The sequence below is a fragment of the Megascapheus bottae genome, unplaced genomic scaffold (assembly GCF_031878675.1).
Source record: "Megascapheus bottae isolate mThoBot1 unplaced genomic scaffold, mThoBot2.hap1 HAP1_SCAFFOLD_50, whole genome shotgun sequence".
In the NCBI taxonomy this organism is placed as follows: domain Eukaryota; kingdom Metazoa; phylum Chordata; class Mammalia; order Rodentia; family Geomyidae; genus Megascapheus; species Megascapheus bottae.
Genome location: NW_028327837.1, coordinates 2,036,810 through 2,058,334, shown reverse-complemented (window position 1 = coordinate 2,058,334; position 21,525 = coordinate 2,036,810). Strand labels below are relative to the sequence as shown.

The window sequence follows — 21,525 nt, the reverse complement described above, 5'->3', positions numbered from 1 at the left end:
CCAAGTTACAAAAGGCTACATAGGATGAGGCTAAATGAAAGGACCTCCAGGATATGGAAACAAGAGAAATATAATATGTGATTGCTGTTCTAAATGTACTATGTTATTTCCCATCTCTTTTGTTGTCCCTTGCCATATTGTTACAGTATCTTACCTTGTTATTTGGTATATGGTATATACATTTATTTGTTTATTTGAAATAGGAAAGGGAAGGGGGAAACAAAATGAGGGGAGTGGGTGGGAGGAGGGAAATGGGGACAAAAACATGAGAAGGGCTATCAATGTATGTGAAGTAATGCACCTTTTATCTGGGGAATATAAGTGTAACCCTTCTATTAATTACAATAAAAAAAGTAGAACGTATAAAAGAAATAGTAGCCATTATATATAGCTAAAGTAATATCGTCATGTCTTTATCTTATATATTTGCTTCTTAATTTTTCCTCTAACCTTTAATGAAATGTGTTCATTTCAGAAGTATCTTCAGTGCTAATATAAAAAGATAAATAATTACCATATTTATATATTTGATATATGGCATTGAAAGTACTTACAGAAATACATACACATTTTGAACTACTTTTACTTTATAGACCACACACCAAATAAATGGAACAGATGATTCTTTTTGTTATTTTTATTATAATGTTTTGAGGGGTTACAGTTACATTCGACAGATGGTAGGTGAATTACTGGAACAGATGATTCTAATGTCTCCTCTAAGTTGTCTGAATCAGTCTCGGAAGAGTCTGAATTGCCATATTATGAGTATTTCTCCATACAAAATATACATCAAATGGAGGGTGAAGGTAGGGCCACCACATTGAAAGGAGGATGAAGTTTGGACAACTAAATATGTCAGGGGTCTTTTATCCTTTTTTTTTTTGACCTGGGACTTGAACTCAGGCTTGAGCTCTGTCCCTGAGCTTCTTTTTGCTTAACACTAGGGTTCTACCACTTAAGCCATAACCCCATTACTGTCTTTTTCTGAGAATCTTATAAGATGTGAGGGACTTATGGACTTTTTTTTTTGCCTTGGCTGTCTGTCTTTGAACCACAATCCTCACATCTCAGCCTTCTTAGTAACCAGGATTAGACTGTGAGTAACCAGCACCTGAATTCTGAGGTCTTTTAGATGACTTACACCACCACTGCTTACCATTGTTACACAATACCAATGTGTTATTGTTGCATTAGGGTCACGAATATGCCTTAGGTTACAGTAGAATGAGGGCTACACAGTCTGCCATACAGAGATGCTCCCCACTGCATCGCTCTCAGTGGGAAATCACTCCTGTGTATTTTTCATTGAGTGCTTCTCCTCTGTGCTTTCCCATTCTCACAGAGGGTCACACCACATACAAATACAGTACTGCAGGAACCTTAGACGCCTCTTACATTTACCATAGCTCTGGAGACCATGGTCAGTTCTGCAAATGCTAATCCCATAATTAGTGCCCACCAGATCTTGAAAGTTTTACTTCCCCTTTCCCTATTTGGCTCCCCTTTATGCTTGCTTCTTGCCTTATTGCACTGGCTAGGAATTCTAATACTATGTTAAAGAGGAGTGGCGAGAGTGGGCATCCTTGTCTCATTCCTAATTTTAGAGGGAATGGCTTTAGCTTTTCGCCGTTAAGTATAATACTAGCTGTGGGTTTGTCATACACAGCCTTTATTATATTGAGGAATGTTCCATGGATTCCTAGTTTCTCCAGAGCTTATAACGTAAAGGGGTGTTGGATCTTGTCAAATGCCTTTTCTGCATCTCTTTAGACAATCATGTGATTTTTGTCCCTGCTCCTGTTGATGTGTTGAATTATATTAATCGATTTGCGTATGTTGAACCAGTTTTGCCTCCCTGTGATGAAACCTGTTTGATCATAGTGTATAATTTTTTTGATGAGTTGTTGTAGACAGTTGGCCAGTATTTTGTTGAGAAGTTTTGCATCGATGTTCATCAAAGAAACAGGTCTGTGGTTCTCCTTCTTTGATGAATCTCTGTCTGGTTTGGGGATGAGGGTTATACTGGTAAGCTCTTAATATGGTGTTTGTGTGTGTGTGTGTGTGTGTGTGTGTGTGTGTGCTAAGACTTGAAATCTGAGGCTCAAACATGGCTTTTTGATTATGGTTAGTCTTGTTCCACTTGAGTCAAGCCTCCATTCTCTTGCCTTTTGCTGGTTAACTGAAGATAGTGCTCTCTTGTTACCTGCCCCAGGTGGCCACAAACCCTGATCCCCTGAGCCTTTTAGTATCTAGGACTATTGGGATGAGCCACTGGCATGTCATTTCTTTATTAAGATATATTGGCATGCTGTTTTTTTCTTTATTAAGTTCTTCCAAATGTCACAGGAAGCATATCACTTACAGTTGGGACTACTCAGATAAGACACGGGTGGTAAACACATGGGTAACTTTAGTTATCGTCATCAACATTCTGCCTGATTTCTATCATAAATTGGTACTGCATAATTTGAATTTTTGAGCCATAATTTTGGAAACAACTGAGTTACTTACAAACAAGTGGATTCTCTGTCTTAGTTTTATAAATTGTTAGCTATTTCCAGGGTTGATTGTTAATTCTGCACTAATGAAGCATGTTAATTCTGCACTGCTGAAGGAAGACCTTTCTCATGTCCTCTGTTTTGTAAGGTCATCATTTGCCTGCAGTGTGTGTGAATAACAGGTAGTTTCCTGTCCCATCTTCCTGTATTTCTATCTCAATGCCAAGCCCTTTTCTGAACACATGTGAATCCATATCTGCTAGCCATAAATTAATAAACTACCCTAGGCAGCTGGTCCTTTAAAGAATGAGCAAATGTCAGTGCTACAGATGAAGAACCTTAAGACTGACTTCCTCCTAAAAGGGCTCCTTCCCTTCCTCACTGCCTCTCCATCCACTACCCACGAGGGATATGCATCTGTCCTCATTGGATATACAGCCTTGGGCTGGGACCCCGCAGCCTTCAGAACCATAAACTTCTCAGAGTCAGGTCTTTTATTATAGCAACAAAAACTAAGACATCTACCATTTCCTCACACTCCCACTATTTTCTAGGTCAGGAAATGCAACTGATTGGAACAACTAGAGACAATTTTGAAAAATACATACAAGTATAATATTTGATTTTTAACAGACTGTATGAGTTTGTAATATAGCAATCTGATGTCCTCAAATATACTTGAATGTTAACTGCTGAAATTAGTATGTAATTTGCCTTTGGTTTTGAGTTCAGTTTTTGGTGGTGCTGAGGTAGTCTTTACCACACAGCTGTGTCCTCAGTCCACAGCACAGCTTCTTCTTATTAAATGCCATTGCACAATATCTCATGGCAATTGAACAATTTGGGAATTCTTCCCTTATGAGTTGGGGTGCTGACCAACAGAACTTACTCTTCATTGGGAAAGGCCTGTCTGTTCATTACAAACCACATGTTGGGCCTTACTGATTCTACTTTTGAGTGGAAAAGCAATATTCACTTCTGTGGTCCTAAAACCATTTTGAATCCCTGGCTGAAGTGAAATAAGAAAAAGATGACATAACAGATGAGGGATGTGTCTCAATTACCTGGCATCACAGGCTGTAATTTGCCATCTTGTACCCATAAACTTGGTTTCACCCAAGTGTTAAAATTGTCACATAGAAGCCAGGAGAGTGGTGTTGGGGTAAAATGCTTGCCTAGCATGCACAAAGCCCGAGAACTGGTTCTTCAGTACCAAATACACAGAAAAGGCCAGATGTGGTGCTGTGGCTCAAGTTGTAGAGTGCTAAAATTGAAAAAGCCTAAGGAAATTGTCCAAGCCCTGAGTTGAAGCCCCAAGACTGGGAAAAAAATATGAAAAATTGTCACACTGGAATGAGTTATAAATATGGATGATCTGCTTATTCTATTTTTAGTGTTTTATCTGTAAATTTTTCCACAATAATTCAGACTACTATGTATATTGTATGATGAAACTGTATGGTAAGAAAAGTTTTCGTGACTATACCCATGGTGACAATGAGAGTCTACCATGTCAGCCAGTCTATTTTTTTTAAAGATAAAAATGAGTTCAATATAGCCCAGAAGTCATTAAATATAGACAGTTTTACTGGTAAACTGTTTATATTTTCATTGTTTCACTGAAATATAAAAGCTCCAACATTCACTTTGGTAAAGATGGCATGCTATAAATTTGATTGTGCACGGATGGAAAAAATGAGATCTGAACATTCAGTAGAATATTTTTCATTTTCTCCATCTCTCCTGTCTCTATTTTAACTGCTGCGCTTTTATGATCCACAGTGCCACCCCTGGAATTTTGCTTATTTAGAGGTAAGGGTATCTCAGAATTTTCTGCCTGGAATGGCTTCAAACCTGGTACAAGTGTGAATTACTGGCACCCACTAATTCTCACTAAAGGGAAATATGTTCACAGCCAAGAAATGTATGTAGACACATTGATGGATGGATAGGAAAACAGAAAGACAGATTTTTCCAACAATTCTTTATTGAAAAAGACACTCAGCCAAGTTCTCTTTTGGGGCAAAATGAACAATGGAGGCCTCAGGTTTGCTTTTACCAGTTCTCCTGGTCATACAGAAAACCCTAGTTCTGCATCGTTATTTTGAGATTATTTTTGAGGTTATTTTTGATGTTTGCCTCTAGTGTGGCTAGACAGTGATCCTACATTCTGCTTCCTCCCATAGCTGAGATGATAGGAAGGTGCCGCCATGCCCAGGTTTTCTGCTAACATGAAGTTTAACATGAACTTTTTTGCCTGTGATGATCCAGAACTACAATCCTCCCAACCTAGCTTTCTACACAGAAGCTACAAGTGTGAGGAAATAAATGCCTGTGTTTAGGATCTCTGTGGTAGTGTTTAATGGCAAAGTTGGATAACCAATATAACAGGGATGCGGAAACATAGCATGGAGAAAGGCTGAGCCAGGGTAAGAGGACTACGAACCAGGTGAGGGACAAAGTGAGAAGACAGTGTGCAGGGAAGGTCAAGGAGCAGGCAACAAGGAACTGTCATGCCCCTTTGTCAACTGAGAGGCCAAGCATCTGATTACCTTTCCACCTCAGGAGAATGAGAGGAGCCGATGTGATTATTATTTTTTCTGTGATTATTTCTAATTAGTTGTACAAAGAGGTTTTAACTCAGCCAATGAGTTAATGAGTACACTGCACCTTGATAATTGTCTCCTTCTTCCCCATCTCCCTCAACCCTATGTATCTCCCCTTATTTTACTAGGTTCCAGTTTCATGGAAGTGCATTGAAGAGTATTATGCTATCAATCAAATCCTTACGAATTTTATTTACTTATTTAATACCTGAGTTGAATTCACTCACAAAATATGACCCCTTTCTAGATGCTTTGGATACAATGCTTCTGTCGCTGTCCCTGAGGCACTCACTGGAGGAGAAACCAGGCACGTGGGCATTAAATGTTACAGCAGAGGTGTTCACAGGGTCCTGTGGGAACGCAGTGCAAAAGAGGGCCTAAGTCACCCCCACCCACATAACGATCATCAGTGATGAAGAACTTTCAGGATCACACACACACACACACACACACCAGACCTTGAAAACGTGCACTCACTGGCCCCTCATGTCTTGCAATCATAGTTACTCAAGAGGCTGAGATCTGAGGGCTATGGTTCAGACAGCCAGGAGAGGCCATGAGACTCTTATTTTCAGAAAATGCTGATAGTAGTACATAGCTCAAGTGATAGGTGTAGCTTTGGGCCAAACAAGCTCAAGGATGGAGCTCTAACCCTGAGATCAAGCCCAAACACACACACATGTGATCTAGAGGACTAGTGCTGCCCCTGTGGGTAATTTACAGGAAGCAGCTCATCATGTCTCCTCTCTCACGGATGACATTCAGTGGTTGGCAGGATCTAGCTAAACCATCAATGCTCAGTCCTCAGTGAGGATGCCCCTAGACCCTAGCAGACTGGCTGAAGGCACTGGCATTGGGGTTGTGCTGTCCCACCCTCTTCCTCTGGCCTCCGCCCCCATTCTCGGGCACACCCACTCTGCACAGGGGAAGGTGGGAGAGGAGGCCTTGGGTTCCTTGGCTGGAAATTGCCTTGATCTGCTCTCTGGTTAGTGGATGCGCTTGGGAGCTTTAGGAAGATGCAGTATTTTCTGTCATGCTACTCCCTTCAGCGCAAGGTAGGAACAGCCAGGTTCAGTTACTGGGTGGGGGGTAGGGAAGGGAATCCCATGGCCTTCCATATCACACCCAAGGTGCACAAGCCTGCATGGGTCCCAGGGGGCCATGGTAGCCAGGGTACTGCTCTACTATCTGAGCACACACTTGCTTGCTTTCATTCTTTCCTCCTTGATTTTCTTTCCAATTGTTCTCTTTTTTCTTCCTCTTCTTTCTTCTGGTTAATTAGAGATAAGAGTGTCAGTCAATGGATATTCCTGCCAGGGCTGGGTTTGAACCTCCATCCTCAGATCTTAGCCTCCTGCATAGCTAGGATTACAGATATGAGCCACCAGCTCCCAGCCTGTTCATGTTTTGAAACAGTCAATGCTTTTCCTTCTTATGGTTTTAGGTACAGCATATTCAAACATAAAACAAAAGCGATGGTTTGAGGCTCACACATGTAATTCCAGATAGTCAGGATCTGAAGATTGAGGTTCAAAGCCAGCTGGGGGAGAAAAGTCTGAGTTTCAACACAACTTAACCAGCAAAATATGCCAGAATTGAAGATGTGGCTCAAGAGGTAGAATTACAGCCCTGAGTTCAAAAGCTAAGGAGCAGTGCCCAATTCCTAAGTTCAAGCCTCAAGACATACTTGTGTGTGTGCACGTAACACTCGCACACAAATGCACACTTACACACACACGGAGAGAAAAGTTACATGTTCAGTAGTACAAAATTAATGCTTTCTTTTGCTGTTTCATATTACCCTGGGTTAGTGAGACCCATTGTGAATAAAAGACTGAGGTACATTCCTACCAGAACCTCCTCATCCACCCCTCATTCAGCTGCCAGACTGGTATCTTCCAGGCAGGCTGCTGGTATTTGTGGTATTTGTCCACTTTCTTCTGGAAATCCCAGGAATCCCATCCCTAGCTGGAGACTTGGCAGATGCCTATACTTCAACAGCCAGCTACTCTCCCAAATCTCAGGATACAGAGGTTCACTGGGCACTACTCCTGGGTTGGTTTATCATTGTCGAAAAAGAGTAATCTATGCCTAGAGCTCTCCGCATCTCAGGATCTGAAATAGCAATAGCAACTGTAAGGATATACAGGAAACAGCTTCTCCTCTTAAAGAAAAATCACTAGCTCTAAGCTACCCAGGACTACACTAACAGTGAGAGGCTGTCTCAAAAGAGCAAAACAAGCCAGAAACCAGAGGTTCATGCCTAGACCTCTGGAACTTTTCATACTCAGATAATAAGAACAAATGTTTTTCCACACTGCTTACATTCATACGGTTTCTCTGGAGTGTATACTTTCGTGTCTTTGAAGATGATAGGGAAGAGCAAATGCTTTCTCACACTGCTTACATTCATAGGGTTACTTTCCAGTATGAATTTGCTCGTATTTTCGAAGGAGAAAGAAGAAAGCAAAAGTTTTCCCACACTGCACACATGTGCAGCATTTCTCTGCAGTGTGAATTCTTTCATGTTCTTTAAGGGATCTAGAGGAAGAGCATGTTTTCCCACATTGCTTACATCCATGGGGTTTGGGTTTCCCTCTAGCATGAGACTTTTCATGTTTTCGAGGTCACTAGAAAAAACAAATGTTTTTCCACACTGCTTGCAACCATGGGGTTTCTCTCCAGTGTGAATTCTTTCATGTCTTTCAAGGTAGCGAGGAAGAATGAATGTTTTCCCGCACTGCAGACATCTATAGGGCTTCTCTTCAGTGTGAAGACTTTCATGTCTTCGAAGGGAACAGGAAAATGCAAATGTTTTTCCACATTGCTTACACTCATAGGGTTTCTCTCCAGTGTGAATTCTTTCATGTGCTTTAAGGTAATGAGAGGAAGGGAAGGTTTTCCCACATAGCTTGCATCTATACTGTTTCTTTCCAGTATGACCTCTTTCATGTCTTCCGAGGGTGCTGCTAGAAACAAATGCTTTCCCACATTGCCTACATTCATAGGGTTTCTCTCCAGTGTGAGTTCTTTCATGTGCTTTAAGATAACTAGAAAAAGGAAAGGTTTTCCCACATTGCTCACATTTATAGGGTTTCTCCGTGTGAACAGTTCTTTTGTGCTCCTGAAGGGTAGTGGAGTTAGGGAAGGGTCTTCTACAATGCAGACATTCATAGCAGGGTTCAACTTCAGTGTCAATTTCTTCATGTCTATGAAAAACACAAGAATGGCTACAGGAGTTTTCACATTGCATAGCTGCAAATGGATTTTCCTCATGGTGCATTCTATGGCCAGTTTGATCCTGATGGGATTTCCTGCAGGCTCTCCCACATTCTTTATGAGTGGTGGGGATTTTCTCCCATTCCTGATTCACAAAGGCTGTCTGTCCTGTGTGAGCTCTGAAAGGCATACCCATGGGGGAAGGAGTAAGGATGGTTTCTCCAAACACATGGGTATTAAAGGGTGCTACTCCAGGTAGAGTCTTCTTATTCAAAATGCTTTCCACATCCTGTTGGAAGGCTTCTTCACACTGACTGCCCTGTTCATGTTCAGACACTCTCTCTACAAATTGAGTTCTGTGAAAAACAACACACACACACACACACACACACACACACACACACACACACACACACACAGAAACTGAGAACTGCTTGCAAACTAGGAAACCATTAGAAAGCGTCTCCTGAGCTTTCATGATGTCCTCCAAATGCTCCCAATATTGGCATATTTTTTTAGATTCCTGAATTTTCTAGTTTTGGAGCTCCATTTGTATACAGTTTAAAAGGAAAATTTTCTAAGATAAAATCAATTTCTATCTGTGTGCATTTGTATAGCAGCTTGGTTTAAAAATTTCCTGCCACTCTGCATAGTATTATCTCTGGTTAGTGCAATTACCTTACTTCCTCCCTGGGATTTTTGCAGTTAACTTCAGTCTTTTCTTTTTCTTTCTTCTTTTCTAAAATGCAAACATAGAAATCAATGATTTTTCAACAATATAAAAAATATTAAGAATGCAACTATCATCATGAATAATGTGATCACAGTATATTTATAATTATCTATTCACCCACATGTTCAGTTTTTCATTCCAAATCATGCAGCATCACTCAGGGCAGGAACAGCTCACAGGTTAAGTAAGGCAATATTTACTTATAGAGGCCAGATTTCTAATGATTTCCCCCATCACATCTCGGTAGAGCTTCCTTTGAGAAAGACTCAGTAAAGCCCATTCTTCCAGGGTAAAATTGATGGCCACATCCTCAAAGTTCACAGTCTCCTAAAATATTCCACAAAGAATTCCAAAGCAAGAGTTAAAGTCACAGAAATGAGTCTCATCTTATTTTTTTTTCAAAAGGATACCTTATGTTGTCTATATATCAATTATTAAATACTCACCAGACATCTTTTCTACATGGTACTTCTCACATAGTTCTTTGTTACTTTTTCCTCCCCACAAACCCACAATTCTAGCACTCCTTAAACCTGAGAAAGGAAGAAAGAGCTAAACGGGAAAATATGATGTAACAGAGGAAGAACAAAAGAACTTTGAATTTGTTTAGATGATATTCTACAAAGTGACTGGCAAAATAGATCAAAGGAGGGGACATGAATTCTTACTAGGATAAAACATAAATTCATTCAGGACACAGTAGATAGCACACAGTAAGAGCAAGTCTACAATCTGACATCTATTGGGAAACATGTACTTCATTTCTTTTTATCAGAGACATTAATTAAATTGTCTTGAAACAGGAAAGCTAAAAGTAGAACACGTTCCCCTACATAATGGCAAAGGCCTAAAATTTAAAGCATGGAGAGGATGATGTAGCACAATCTGAAGTTCAAGGTCAGCAAGGGCTGAATAATTTGTTTCAGACTCGTGTATTTTTGTCAGGGCTTCAACTCACAGCCTGAACACTGTCATGTAGCTTTTTTCTTCAAGGTGAGTGCTCTACCTCATGAGCTACAGCACAGCCTCTAGTCATGTTTTGGTTAAGTGGTGAAAGGAGACCCATAAACTTTCCTACTTAGGCTAGCTTTGAACTCTAGTCCTTAGATTTCCATCTTTTGAGTAGATAGGATTGCAGGAATGAGCTAATGGACATCTGGCCCAGCTCCAGACTTATGGCCTAACACTTTTGTCGCAAAGTATTGTAGCCAATAAAACCTTGTCTGTAATAATATTACCCAACACATGGAGGAGTTTAATATGTGTAAACTAAGGGAGACAAAAGAAAATTAGGTGCAATACAAGTCAAAACAAAGGATTAATATGTTCAGTACACTAATGAATGAAACTATATAAAAATACACAAGGAGGGGCCAGGAGTTTGGCCTAGTGGTAGAGTGCTTGCCTAGCATGCACGAAGACCCGGGTTCAATTCCTCACTACCACGTACATAGGAAAAATCCAGAAATGGTGGTGAGGCTCAAGTGGTAGAAGAGCTATAGCCAAGGACAGTGCTCAGGCCCTGAGATCAAGCCAAGGATTGGCAAAATAAATAAATAAAAGAAAAAAACCAAATACACAGGAATGACTAGCTAGTCAAGATAATTTTGTACATATAAACAAATTTCCCTGGGACTGACTCACAATCACAAAGTAAAACGTATTAAAACCTTACATACCTTTAGTTATGCATGAATAAAATTGAAAATGATGCACACTTTACTAACTTGATTGGCTAAAATTAAAGATCTGAGCCATTGGCATCGGGACATATGCCACGTTTTTTTAATTTGGCCAGTCCTGGGGTTTGAACTCAGTGCCTGAGCACTGTCCTTGGACTTTTTCAAGGCTACAGCTGTACCACTTCAGCCACAACACCACTTCAAGTTTTTTTCTATTTAGTGATACCAAGGAATTGAACCCCAGACTTTGTGCATGCTAGACAAGCATTCTACCACTAAGCTAAAGTCCAGGCTCTATATGCCATCTTTTCAAAATGTTATTATTGTAAAGATGATGTACAGGAGACCATGGTTATATCAGTCAAGGACTAAATACATTTCTTTTTGGACAATGTTATCCCTTGCCTTTTCATCCCAATCCACAAGTTCTTAGTTCATTTTCATTATAGTTAAACATGCCACTGTTACATTTATTCACTGTTTGCCTGGCCATTTCTGTTTCTCCTTAACCTGGTAAAGACATATATACATAAAGAAAGAAGATGAAAAGAAAACAACAAGAAAGAAAAAAGAATCCCCATTTCCACATGCTGGAGTTCATTTAGATAAGCATTATTTTATATGATCTGATGCACAGAGGCATTGCCCCTTCATGTTCCTCTCCTAAAAATGTCCTCCTTTGGTCTCACTGTGGTAAATGACTGTAGTCCTGTGAAACATGTGCCATCTTTTTAATATCCAGAAAATGTAATGTGGATTTGTTTCTCTCGCATATATATGTGTTTTGAAAAGTCATCTTAAATGGCCCCCACATCAGGACCACCTTAATAAATGAGGAAGCAGGCTGTCTCTAACCTCATACATGTGTGAAACCTACAAAGGCAAAAAAGATCCTAGGATTTCATCTGGAACAACTTCAGCATTTGCTTTTGGAACTTTCAAGGGTCAAAAGTAAAAGAATAGTGTTCAGTGTGTAATCATACAGAGACACAATTAAAAATAGAAGGCCAGGTGCTACCACCTCATAGCTATAACCAAGCTACCAGGAGGCTGAGATCTGAGGATCACAGTTCCAAGTCAGGCAGGGAAAGAAACTCTGTGAGACTCGATCTCCAATTAATCACCAAAAATGCCTGAAGGGAAGCTATGACTTAAAGAATATCCTTGAGTGGAAAAGCTCAGGTTAAGCTTCACTACCGACAAAATAAAAAAAAAAGTTCTAAGGGGAAAGCAAGGGCTCCAGGACCTATGAAAAGCAGACAGGACAAGGGAGAGCATGTACACAGGAATGTGACAGTAGAAACTAAGAGACTGAAACTCTAGCCCTGGCTGCACGGGAAGTGAGTCTAGAGGCCCCATCCTCATCACAAGGTAATATGGTGACAGACCTAGTTAATGAAGTGACTTCTATTTGGAGCCTAATTACAGTGTTTGGACCTGGCAGGGTAGTGACTCTCCCAGCATGGGACACATGACACATCAGCAAAGGATAAGACAATCTAGCTTCTCATATTGCAGAAAGCTGAAGAAAGCATTATCTTGGAAGAGGGCCTTCTGTCCAAGACTTAAGTACTTGAAGCTATTGAAAACAGGAGCAATCTCAGTTCCAGGAGTCTTAAGAGACCTCAGCACAGTGTCTGAAGAAGACATGGCTAAAAGGATTCATGGGGCTGGGGTTAGTAGATCATGCCAAAAATCCTAGTTACTCGGGAGACTGACATGTGAGGATCATGTCACAAGTCCAGGATAAACAGGCCAGTCCGTGAGACTCTGATTTTCAATTGACCAGCAAAAATCTGGAAGTGGGAGGAATAAGTGGTAGAGAATCAGCTTTGAGTGAAAAAAAACAAGGAACACTGCCCTGAATCTAAGACCCAGGATTTGCATTGAAGAAAGGAAGAAAGAAAGGGAGCATGGCCTAGTGGCAGAGTACTTGCCTAGCATGCACGAAGCCCTGGGTTTGATTTCTCATTACCACATAAACAGAAAAAGCCAGAAGTGGTGCTGTGGTTCAAGTGGTAGAGTGTTGGCCTTGAAATAGCCCAAGGACAGTGCCAGGCCCTGAGTTCAAGCACCAGGACTGGCAAGAAAAAATAGTAAATAAATATTACAGCTGGGAGTTTTGCCCAGTGGTTGAGTGCTTGTCTAGCATCCAACAAGGCCCAGGTTCGATTCTGAAGCTCTGAGTCTGGCACACTCTGTCACAGTGTACATGTACTGTCCAATGGGGAAATGGCTTCCAGAACCAGTAGTAAACACGAACGAGTTTTGACTTGGGTGAGCTGAAAGATCCAATGGGAATAGCTTGGAAGCCCCTGCTTAAGAGCCTCTTAAGGAGTTGGCAGTTTGACTCTGTGGAAGAGCACTTTCCTAGCAAGTATAAGGCCTTAAGTTTGGTCCTCAGCTCTGAAAAAAATATAATATATATATATGTATACTTATAGATTAAAAAATTAAAGCTAAGTGTTTCCTAGGCAATAAAGAAAAGTGTTTCCATAGTGAAACAGGGGCCAGGTTCTAGGACCTCTGAAAGCTGATAAATGAAAGCAGCTCCAAGATGCTGGACAGTGGTGTGCCTTCTGATCAGTGGACTGGGATCCCTGGAGGAGAATCATCCAAGCCTTTGGAAGGAAGAGAGTCAGCAGCACTCAGGATCTATCTGCTGCCCCTGGGTGCTGGCTGCTAGATGGGACTGAAAGCAATCAGCAACACATATGGCAGCAGGTGGCCCCCCTCCCCCTACATGGGTGAGATCTGAGAGAACTGAAACTGCAGGGAGACCACCTGAACCCCTCACTGCTAGAAGTAACAGTGCCAAGGTAATGAAAAGCCCTGGAATGAAGAGATTCACTATAGAATTCTTCCAGACTAAAAGAAGTATCAATAATGTCCCACTAAATGGAAAGAAAGGAACTCTGTCATTCATTCTATGAAGTCACTGTTACTCTGACAAGGAAACAACATAGACAAGTTACTTTTCTTTTTTTCCCTTTTTCTTTTGTCTGCCATTCCTAGGGCTTGAACTCAGGACCTGGGCACTGTCTTTGGACAGTTTTTGGTCAGGGCTAGGAATCTGCCACTTAAGCCACAGTACCACTTCTGACTTTTTCTATGTATGTTGCACTGAGGAATTGAACCCAGGGCTTCATGCATGCTAGGCAAGCACTCTACCACTAGAGTGCTGTCTAGACAAGATGTGTTCACAAAGTATAAAGAATGTCTACGTAATTCATCTTTTGGCCAATGTGGATAGAGAGAAAGATTACATTAGAAAGAGAGACCAACACTTGCTGGCCACCCCGCCGCCCCAGAGGCCCCCGGGTCCAGCGGCAGGGTAAGTCTGAGCGAAGTCAGCTTTCGGGTCCCCTCCCCTGGTGCGCTGGGCGACCGCCCTGGCAGCCTCCCCACTTCGGGCCCCCAAGCCCCGGCCGGAGCCCCAAGGCCCCAGACCGCCCCCAGTGCAGCTCGGGCGGCGCCCTCCGCTGTCCCTCCGCCCTCCGCCTCTGTGCCCACCCCCTCGGGGGAGGGAGCGGGGACGCCGGCTCCCCAGTCTCCTTACCTGCTCAGCGCGCCCAGGACACGTGCGGACACGGACTGACACTCGCTGCCGTCCTCAGGAGGCCCAGAGCCGCTGGGCCCCGCAGGTTCTCAGACTGCTGAAGGAGGCGCGCCCCGGCAGAGTATGTGATTGCCTTGGTGTCGGGGTAGACACTTCGCTTCGGGGAGGGAAGAGGAGGGATCAGGGGTTTGCTCCTCTCAGGCAGCAGCAGTGCGGCGAATCCGCAGGCGGAGTTTCGCAGCGGCCTCATCACAGTGGAGCCAGGCGAGCTGGCGGGGAGGTCGCTCCATCCAGTCTCGGCGGCCACAAGAATCCGGGCAGCCGAGGCACCGGAGCACCGGAGCGGGCAGGGCGAAGGCCAGCGGAACCCAGGGAGCGAAGGCTCCAGCCGGCGAGCGCACCCCCACCGGCCCCAGCGATGCAGCGCAGGGCGGCATGGAGAAGGAAGGGATGAGCCGAGCGGACCAGCAGTACGAGTGCGTGGCAGAGATCGGGGAGGGCGCCTATGGCAAGGTGTTCAAGGCCCGCGACCTGAAGAACGGGGGTCGGTTCGTGGCACTGAAGCGCGTGCGGGTGCAGACGGGCGAGGAGGGCATGCCGCTCTCCACCATCCGCGAGGTGGCGGTGCTGAGGCACCTGGAGACCTTCGAACACCCCAATGCGGTCAGAGCCTGAGTGACCTTGCCGCCAGAATGAACAAACAAACAAAAAAAGACCTGCTTCTTTGCCTCTGGGCCACTCCCAAGTGCATTCTCTTTGCTGCCTTTTGGGGGTCCTGGGGGAATTGGGTCCTATTGGGGACAAAACCCAGCCATCCTGAAACAGGTTCTACTAGCCCCATGTATATACATACATGTATTTGTTTTTCTGCCGTAGGAAGACTTTATGAGACTCAGAATGAATGGAGAGGTAATGGGTTGTGTGATAATTAGAAGAGAACTTTAAGGGTGGGGCCTAGTATAAATCAAGTTAAAGAAATGCAGAACGCAGAACTTGTCAACCCCACTCACAGTTTCTTTTTATCACCGTTGCCAAATGATTGCTGATGGTCTAGGAAGTTTCAGTCGTGATGCTTGATGTCAAATGTTATTTTAAAAAATATCTTCCAGGGCCCGTTTGGCCTAGTGGTAGAGTGCTTGCCTAGCATGCAGGAAGACCCGGATTGGATTCCTGGGTACCACATACAAAACAGAAAAGCTGGAAGTGGTGCTGTGGCTCAAGTGGTAGGGCTCTAGTCTTGAGAAACTCCAAGGATAGTGCTCAGGTCCTGAGTTCAAGCCCCAAGATGGGAAAAAGAAACCCAAAAATCAACAAATAAAAAAAAATGTCTTCCAAAGACAGGTATGGTGATACAATCCCAGCACTTCGGAGGCTTAAGTAGGAAGGTTCAGAGGTAAAGGCTAGCCCGGGCTATACACATTGGGAGACCCTATCTTAAAATAAAAATAATAAAATAAAATAAAATTGGGCTGGTGAGTGGTAGTGGACCAGTTTAGCAAGCATAAGCCTCTTTGGGTTCCAACCCCCAGGACCATCAGGTGGGGGGGATATGTCTTGCACGCTTGTCTCACGTTTGTACTACTTAATGCTTCTGTGCTGACATAGTCCTTAGACTTCTGTTAGGGGTTAGCTGTGAATCCAGGATGTGGCATCTTTAGATTCTACATGTTCTGCAATGGCTTTCCGGGACTAATTGTGCAAGTGGGTAGACAACAGCACTCTAAGCAGTCTCCCATGTAGTAACCAGTATTAAAAGAAAGTGTTTGTGATTTAGGATAATGATGTTTTCTTAGTGATCCTGGAATTTCCCCATTGTGTGTGGTTGTGTCATCCTTTTCTTTCTGAAACCAATGCATAGCTACATAGCTTGAAGTAAAAAAGGAATGCAGAGAGGCTTGTATAAATTGAGTTGTAGTTTTTAACCTTATTGGGCTCTTAATATGTGGGAGAAAGGAGATTTGGAGGGTTGTCTCCCTTTTTCTTATCCATCTAAGGATTCTGTTCGACAAATATGTGCCTACTATGTGCTCTGTGGATGAAACTATGTAAATAAGCATAGCTAAATATTTTTGTAAAAAGTCAAAACAATTTAACATTAGTCATCAAAATGGAGAGACCCAGGACTGACCTTTGAAATACCAAGCCCCCAAGAGAGACAGATATCCCCAAAATCTTCCTGGGAGGTTTTAAATTGTCTCCTCTTATCCTGGACTCCGTGATTTGTGAGATGCTTTCTTACCAGCACTGAGGCTAGAAGGCAGCAAAGAATCATAAATACATAAATAAAGCAGTAAAGGGTTGTAAAGATAGGACCACATTAGCCTATGCTTTAGTCAAGACTGGGAGGCAGAAAGATAATGAAATTGGGGGAATAAGTTTCTGGAAGATAGGGATTTATATAAAAGAATTAGATTGCCTTTTGTGTCTCTCTGTGTGTGCATGTTGAAAAACAACAAAAACTTTTTGGGGAAGGCGGTCATTCAACTCACCAGACTTCATTCTTTTCTCAGAGGAATCACTGAAGCTCTTCCCAAAGAATGACTTTCAGCCCTAGAATTTTAAGAACAAAGCTTTTGTTTTATTTTTGTTACCTGTTCTATAGAGTGTGATTATCAAGCATACAAATAAAATCATTTCTTACTAAAAAAAAAAAAAGAAAGAGAGACCAGAGTGAGCATGGTCTTACATTCACCAACAGTTACTGCACATGTTAATAATCTCATGCACATTCAGCATGAAGTAATCGATTATAAGAAATCTGTTTCTTTATTCTATGCTCTCAAGTCCTGAATAAGAAAATCTCTATCTTCCACTCACTTCCTAACAGAAACTTTTGAAATGCATATGCAAAACAGTATTTCTTACGTGTGAGATTTCTGTCTTATTTTGCTGACTAGAACAATAGATTGTGTTCACTCTGTCCTTTGGGGCTTTTTAAATAGTTGCCTCTCAGATCTGAGTGTTTCAAAATTATTTGTTACATTTATCATCCATTTCTTTTCTCTATGGTTTTCCTTTTCCTTTTCAATTCCTTCAGTAAGTTTTTCTCATGCCTATGTTTAAGGCAACTATAAAAGAATTGTTGTAACTGTCTATGTTGGCAAAGAAACTTAATGTGATTTAGTCTTTTTTTTTTTTGCCAGTTCTGAGCTTGAGCTCAGTGACTGAGCACTGTCCTTGGACTTTCTCAAGGCTAGAGTTCTGTCACTTGAGCTTCATCACCACCTCTGGCTTTTTTCTGTGAATGTAGTACTGCGGAATCCAGCCTGGGTCTTCCTGCATGCTAGGCAAGCACTCTACCACTAGGCCAAACTCCCGGCCACTGTTATAGCCTTTTATAGAAGTTAGGACCAGCTATTGTTACATGTAATGTTTCAGTTAAGAATTTGAAATGGGCCGGGAGTTTGGCATAGTGGTAGAGTGCTTGCCTAGCATGCAGGAAGACCCGGGTTCAATTACTTGGTACCACATACTTAGAAAAAGCCAGAAGTGGTGCTTAGGCTCAAGTGGTAGAGCTCTAGCCTTGAGAAAAATCCAAGGACAGTGCTTAGGCCTGAGCTTAAGGCCAGGACTGGCAAAAAAGAATTGAAATGAAGAAAGTGGAAGAAAAGTATGTGATCTTTACCTTCTTTTTTTCTAAAAAGGAAAACAAAACAAAAATGTGAGTCCATTTAAGAAATTTCATGGTAGTTGAGTTTGACATGTCATGTATATAGAAACAGGACTAATAATCTATATAAGTAAATCATTGAGAAAAAGAATCTGTTTATCCTTACAATTTTGTCTTTCTTTCTCCCATTTCTCCTTCAAAGTTGGCATCAAGAGACAAAGTGGTTCAGTGTTCTAACTTAGGCTTTCTGATTATTGGTTCCTGCTTGCTAACCCCTTTTTTCTTCTTAACCCTTCATTCTGGAAACATGTTTCTGTATATGTTACAATTCTAGGTTCATTCAACACCCACAAACATCCTCACACACCTGGTGGAAATTAAGGTTTGACTGTTTTCTCTCTAAAAGGAAAGATATTTGAGGTGAATAAAAACAGTCAGTCCACTGAAGTTTGGTGGGTTCCAAAAGAGTCATGGATGAGAACTATAAGTATGACATAGATGTAGCTTATGACCAGTAAGCTGTAAAACTTTGTCCAAAGTTAGCACCTTAGAATTGTGGTGAAGGATAGGAAATTCCTGAAAACTCTTAAGAGGTGAGGCCCCACCCACCCTCAGGTAGAGGTCTGCATGAATTGCTAGAGGCAGGGCTAGGGGCTTGGACCTGGCAGACCTGCACCAGGAACTCATCTCTTTTGCCATCCCTTGGTTATCTCATATTATTACAATATTTCACCTTGTTATCTGATATATTTTATATGTGCTTAATTGGTTATTTGAAATTGGATAGGGAAGAGGGGAAATCAAGATGGGGGGGGGTTGGAAGGGAAATGGGGACCATGTCATGAGAAAGAGTATCAATGTTTGTGAAGTTATGCACCTTTTATCTGGTGAATATAATGTAACCCTTATTAATCACAATAAAAAAACCCTGATAATCAAAAGTCAACATCTAGCTTGTTGCCAGGGACACAGGCAGCCTGCAATGCTAGCTACCCCGGAGGATGACATGTGTAGTTTCTGGTTCAAAGGTAGATTAGGTAGGAACATCAGTGAGACTCTTATCTCCAATTATCCACCAGAAAGCAGGAAGGGCAGCTGTGGCACAAGTGATAGAGCACCAGCCTGAGTGAAAAAGCTCAGGGGCAGTAGTCAGGCCCCGAATTTAGCGCTCACACCTGCGCGTGTGAGCACACTCACTCACACACACACACACACACACACACACACACACACACACACACATACACACACACACAACCAATATCATAAAACAAGTCTGAAATCCGTATCATATTGAATATAAGATATTGACATTTCTAAGGAGTGTCCCAATATTCATACTTATGAAATGAATTATAGAGCACTTAATGCTTTGTCCCACTGATTGTTTAGAGTAACCTGCGAGATAAATTCCTTTGGCTATATTATTGAAAATACAAAGACCCCTTATAGGAGAAGATAGAATGTAAATAATAAACACACAAAAGGTTATGTTCTCTCACACATGTCTTGCCCTTCTGCTGCATTAGACTGAGTCATGTCCTGCCGAGAAAACCATTATCTTTTATCAGTCTCACCTACTAAAATCAGATAAATCATGGTATTTAGAGCAAAAGAAAATTTGATCCTTAAAGAAGCAAAAGTGCAAATCCTCAAGTATTCAAAGTAACCAAGAGCAAAATTCTTTTTTTTTTTTGCCAGTCCTGGGACTTGAATTCAGGGCCTGAACACTGACCTTTGGCTTTCTCAAGGCTAGAGCAATACCAGTTGAGCCACCACAGCACCACTTCCAGCATTTTTTGTATATGGGGTCCTAAGGAATCTATCCCAAGACCTCATGCAAGCGAGGCAACAAGGCTACCACTAGGCCATGCTCCCGGGCCTAGCAGGAATTACTTCAGTGACCCAGATCTTCATCACTTGAATATATACAGAAGCTTACCCAAGATAAGTGCATGGAACCATTTTGGTGGCTAATTTATTGGGTGCAATTGAAGCAACAGGATAAAAAGAAACAGTAGGGGTGGGGGCATGAGTTTGGCATAGTGGTAGAGTGCTTGCCTAGCTTGCGTGAAGACCCTAGTTCGAATGCTCAGTAACACATACATAGATCAAAGCCAGAATTGGTGCTGAGACTCAAGTGGTAGAGTTCTAGCCTTGAGAAAATCCAAGGACAGTGCTTAGGCCCTGAGCTCAAGCCCAGCACTGGTAAAAAAAAAAAAAAGTAAACAGTAAGGCCAGGAGCAGGAGTGGATAGTGAAACTCATTACGTAGCCCCATTCTGTGGCTTGCTCCACTGATCCTGTTCAGAGAGCTTGATGACTTAAAAAATTATCAATTCACAAGGTCACTTTTGAACTGTAATGAAAAAGGCAAATGCAGTGTACTACTTTAATTATTCTGTGGATCTACTTCTAAGCTTACCTTTATTAGCTATCATTTTGATTGACCATTTAACGTAACAGTAAATCTGTTGAGAAAATTTCCGTTAAATGACTTTTTAGAAGTAAATTGGACTACTTACCTTGCCCTCGTGCCTTCACTGGAGTTTGTATCCTTAGCTTTTCAGCCTCAGAGGACTGAGCAGCACACTTCTTCAAAAGAACTAAGCAAGGAGTCTGCAGAATAATGGGATGAACAATGAGCCAGTGGGAGATGTGGGGATCACATTCTGACAAGATGCTTGAACTTCCTCTCTTAGCAGGAATGGGACAGGAAAATGTGAGAAACATGTATATGACATGAAAGATCATGAATACAGGGGCTGATACACGACTTGTATGGCCAGTATGTCTTTTTAAGATGTAGAGCCATTGACCAGGAATCCAAGCACCTATGTCCCGTCACAACTTCCTGACACACAGAGTGATAGCTAGGGTGCATAGTTCAACTAGGAATTTATTGGGAATAAAATCAAAACAGGAGGACAAGTCCTGAGTTCAAGCCCCAATTCCAATACCAGGAAGTACATAAATGACAGATAGAAAAGACAGACTTATAGATGATAGATTGTATAATCATATCTACACATAGGTACTTATATTCAGGAAGGAATTATCTGATCATATTAATATTCAAAGACATCAGCAATCTAACTGGCTATGGAAGTCTAGGAGATAATTTTGAAACTTTTTGTATGGTGACATTTTCTATGACTAGTTTTTATCTTTATATTCATCACTATTCATTGCTTCAGAATTTTTCTGTGAAATGCTACGTAACAATTAAAAGAAAAAAATAAATACTTGACCTTTCTAACCCAGAGTCTCTAAAACTAGGCTCAAGTATCTTGAGTTAATCACAGTCTTTTTACTTAGGACATTCAAATATCTATTGCTGAAGAAAGTACATAACCCTACATTCCTATACATTGATCTTTCCTTTTGTTTCAATTAATAGCACTGCTGAGAATTAGTCTCTTCACTAATAACACTTTTCTATGTTTTTAAATCTGCTTACTTAAGAAAGGCGAAAAAGCATATTACATTGAAATGCAAACTTGCCTGCTCCTGTTTTCTAACACAGTACTAGCCCGTAAACATGGGGTCTAAATGTTATCCTTTCCCTTTTTTCAATCAAGGCTAATGTTCTACCACTTGAGTCATAGCTCCACTT

At 41.7% G+C, this 21,525-nt stretch overlaps 2 protein-coding genes across 13 annotated transcripts in view; one reads left to right on the top strand and one right to left on the bottom strand.

Annotated features, from left to right (window-relative positions):
- LOC150039068 (zinc finger protein 627-like) overlaps positions 1 to 20,472 on the bottom strand; it is a 28,175-nt gene extending 7,703 nt beyond the window's left edge. For 2 of the 12 annotated variants that reach the window (XM_090328045.1, XM_090328044.1), the window contains exons 1-5: positions 16,790 to 16,850; positions 16,429 to 16,550; positions 9,260 to 9,386; positions 9,005 to 9,065; positions 8,192 to 8,682 (exon numbers count right to left, since the gene is read on the bottom strand). In XM_090328045.1, coding sequence (XP_090184171.1) covers positions 8,192 to 8,682; positions 9,005 to 9,065; positions 9,260 to 9,386; positions 16,429 to 16,550; positions 16,790 to 16,799 — 811 coding nt within the window. In that variant the 5' untranslated portion in view covers positions 16,800 to 16,850. The other 10 variants (XM_090328046.1, XM_090328047.1, XM_090328048.1 and 7 more) reach the window with 10 other exon arrangements.
- LOC150039056 (uncharacterized) overlaps positions 1 to 21,525 on the top strand; it is a 341,232-nt gene that overhangs the window by 80,248 nt on the left and 239,459 nt on the right. The gene's annotated exons all lie outside the window — the stretch shown is intronic.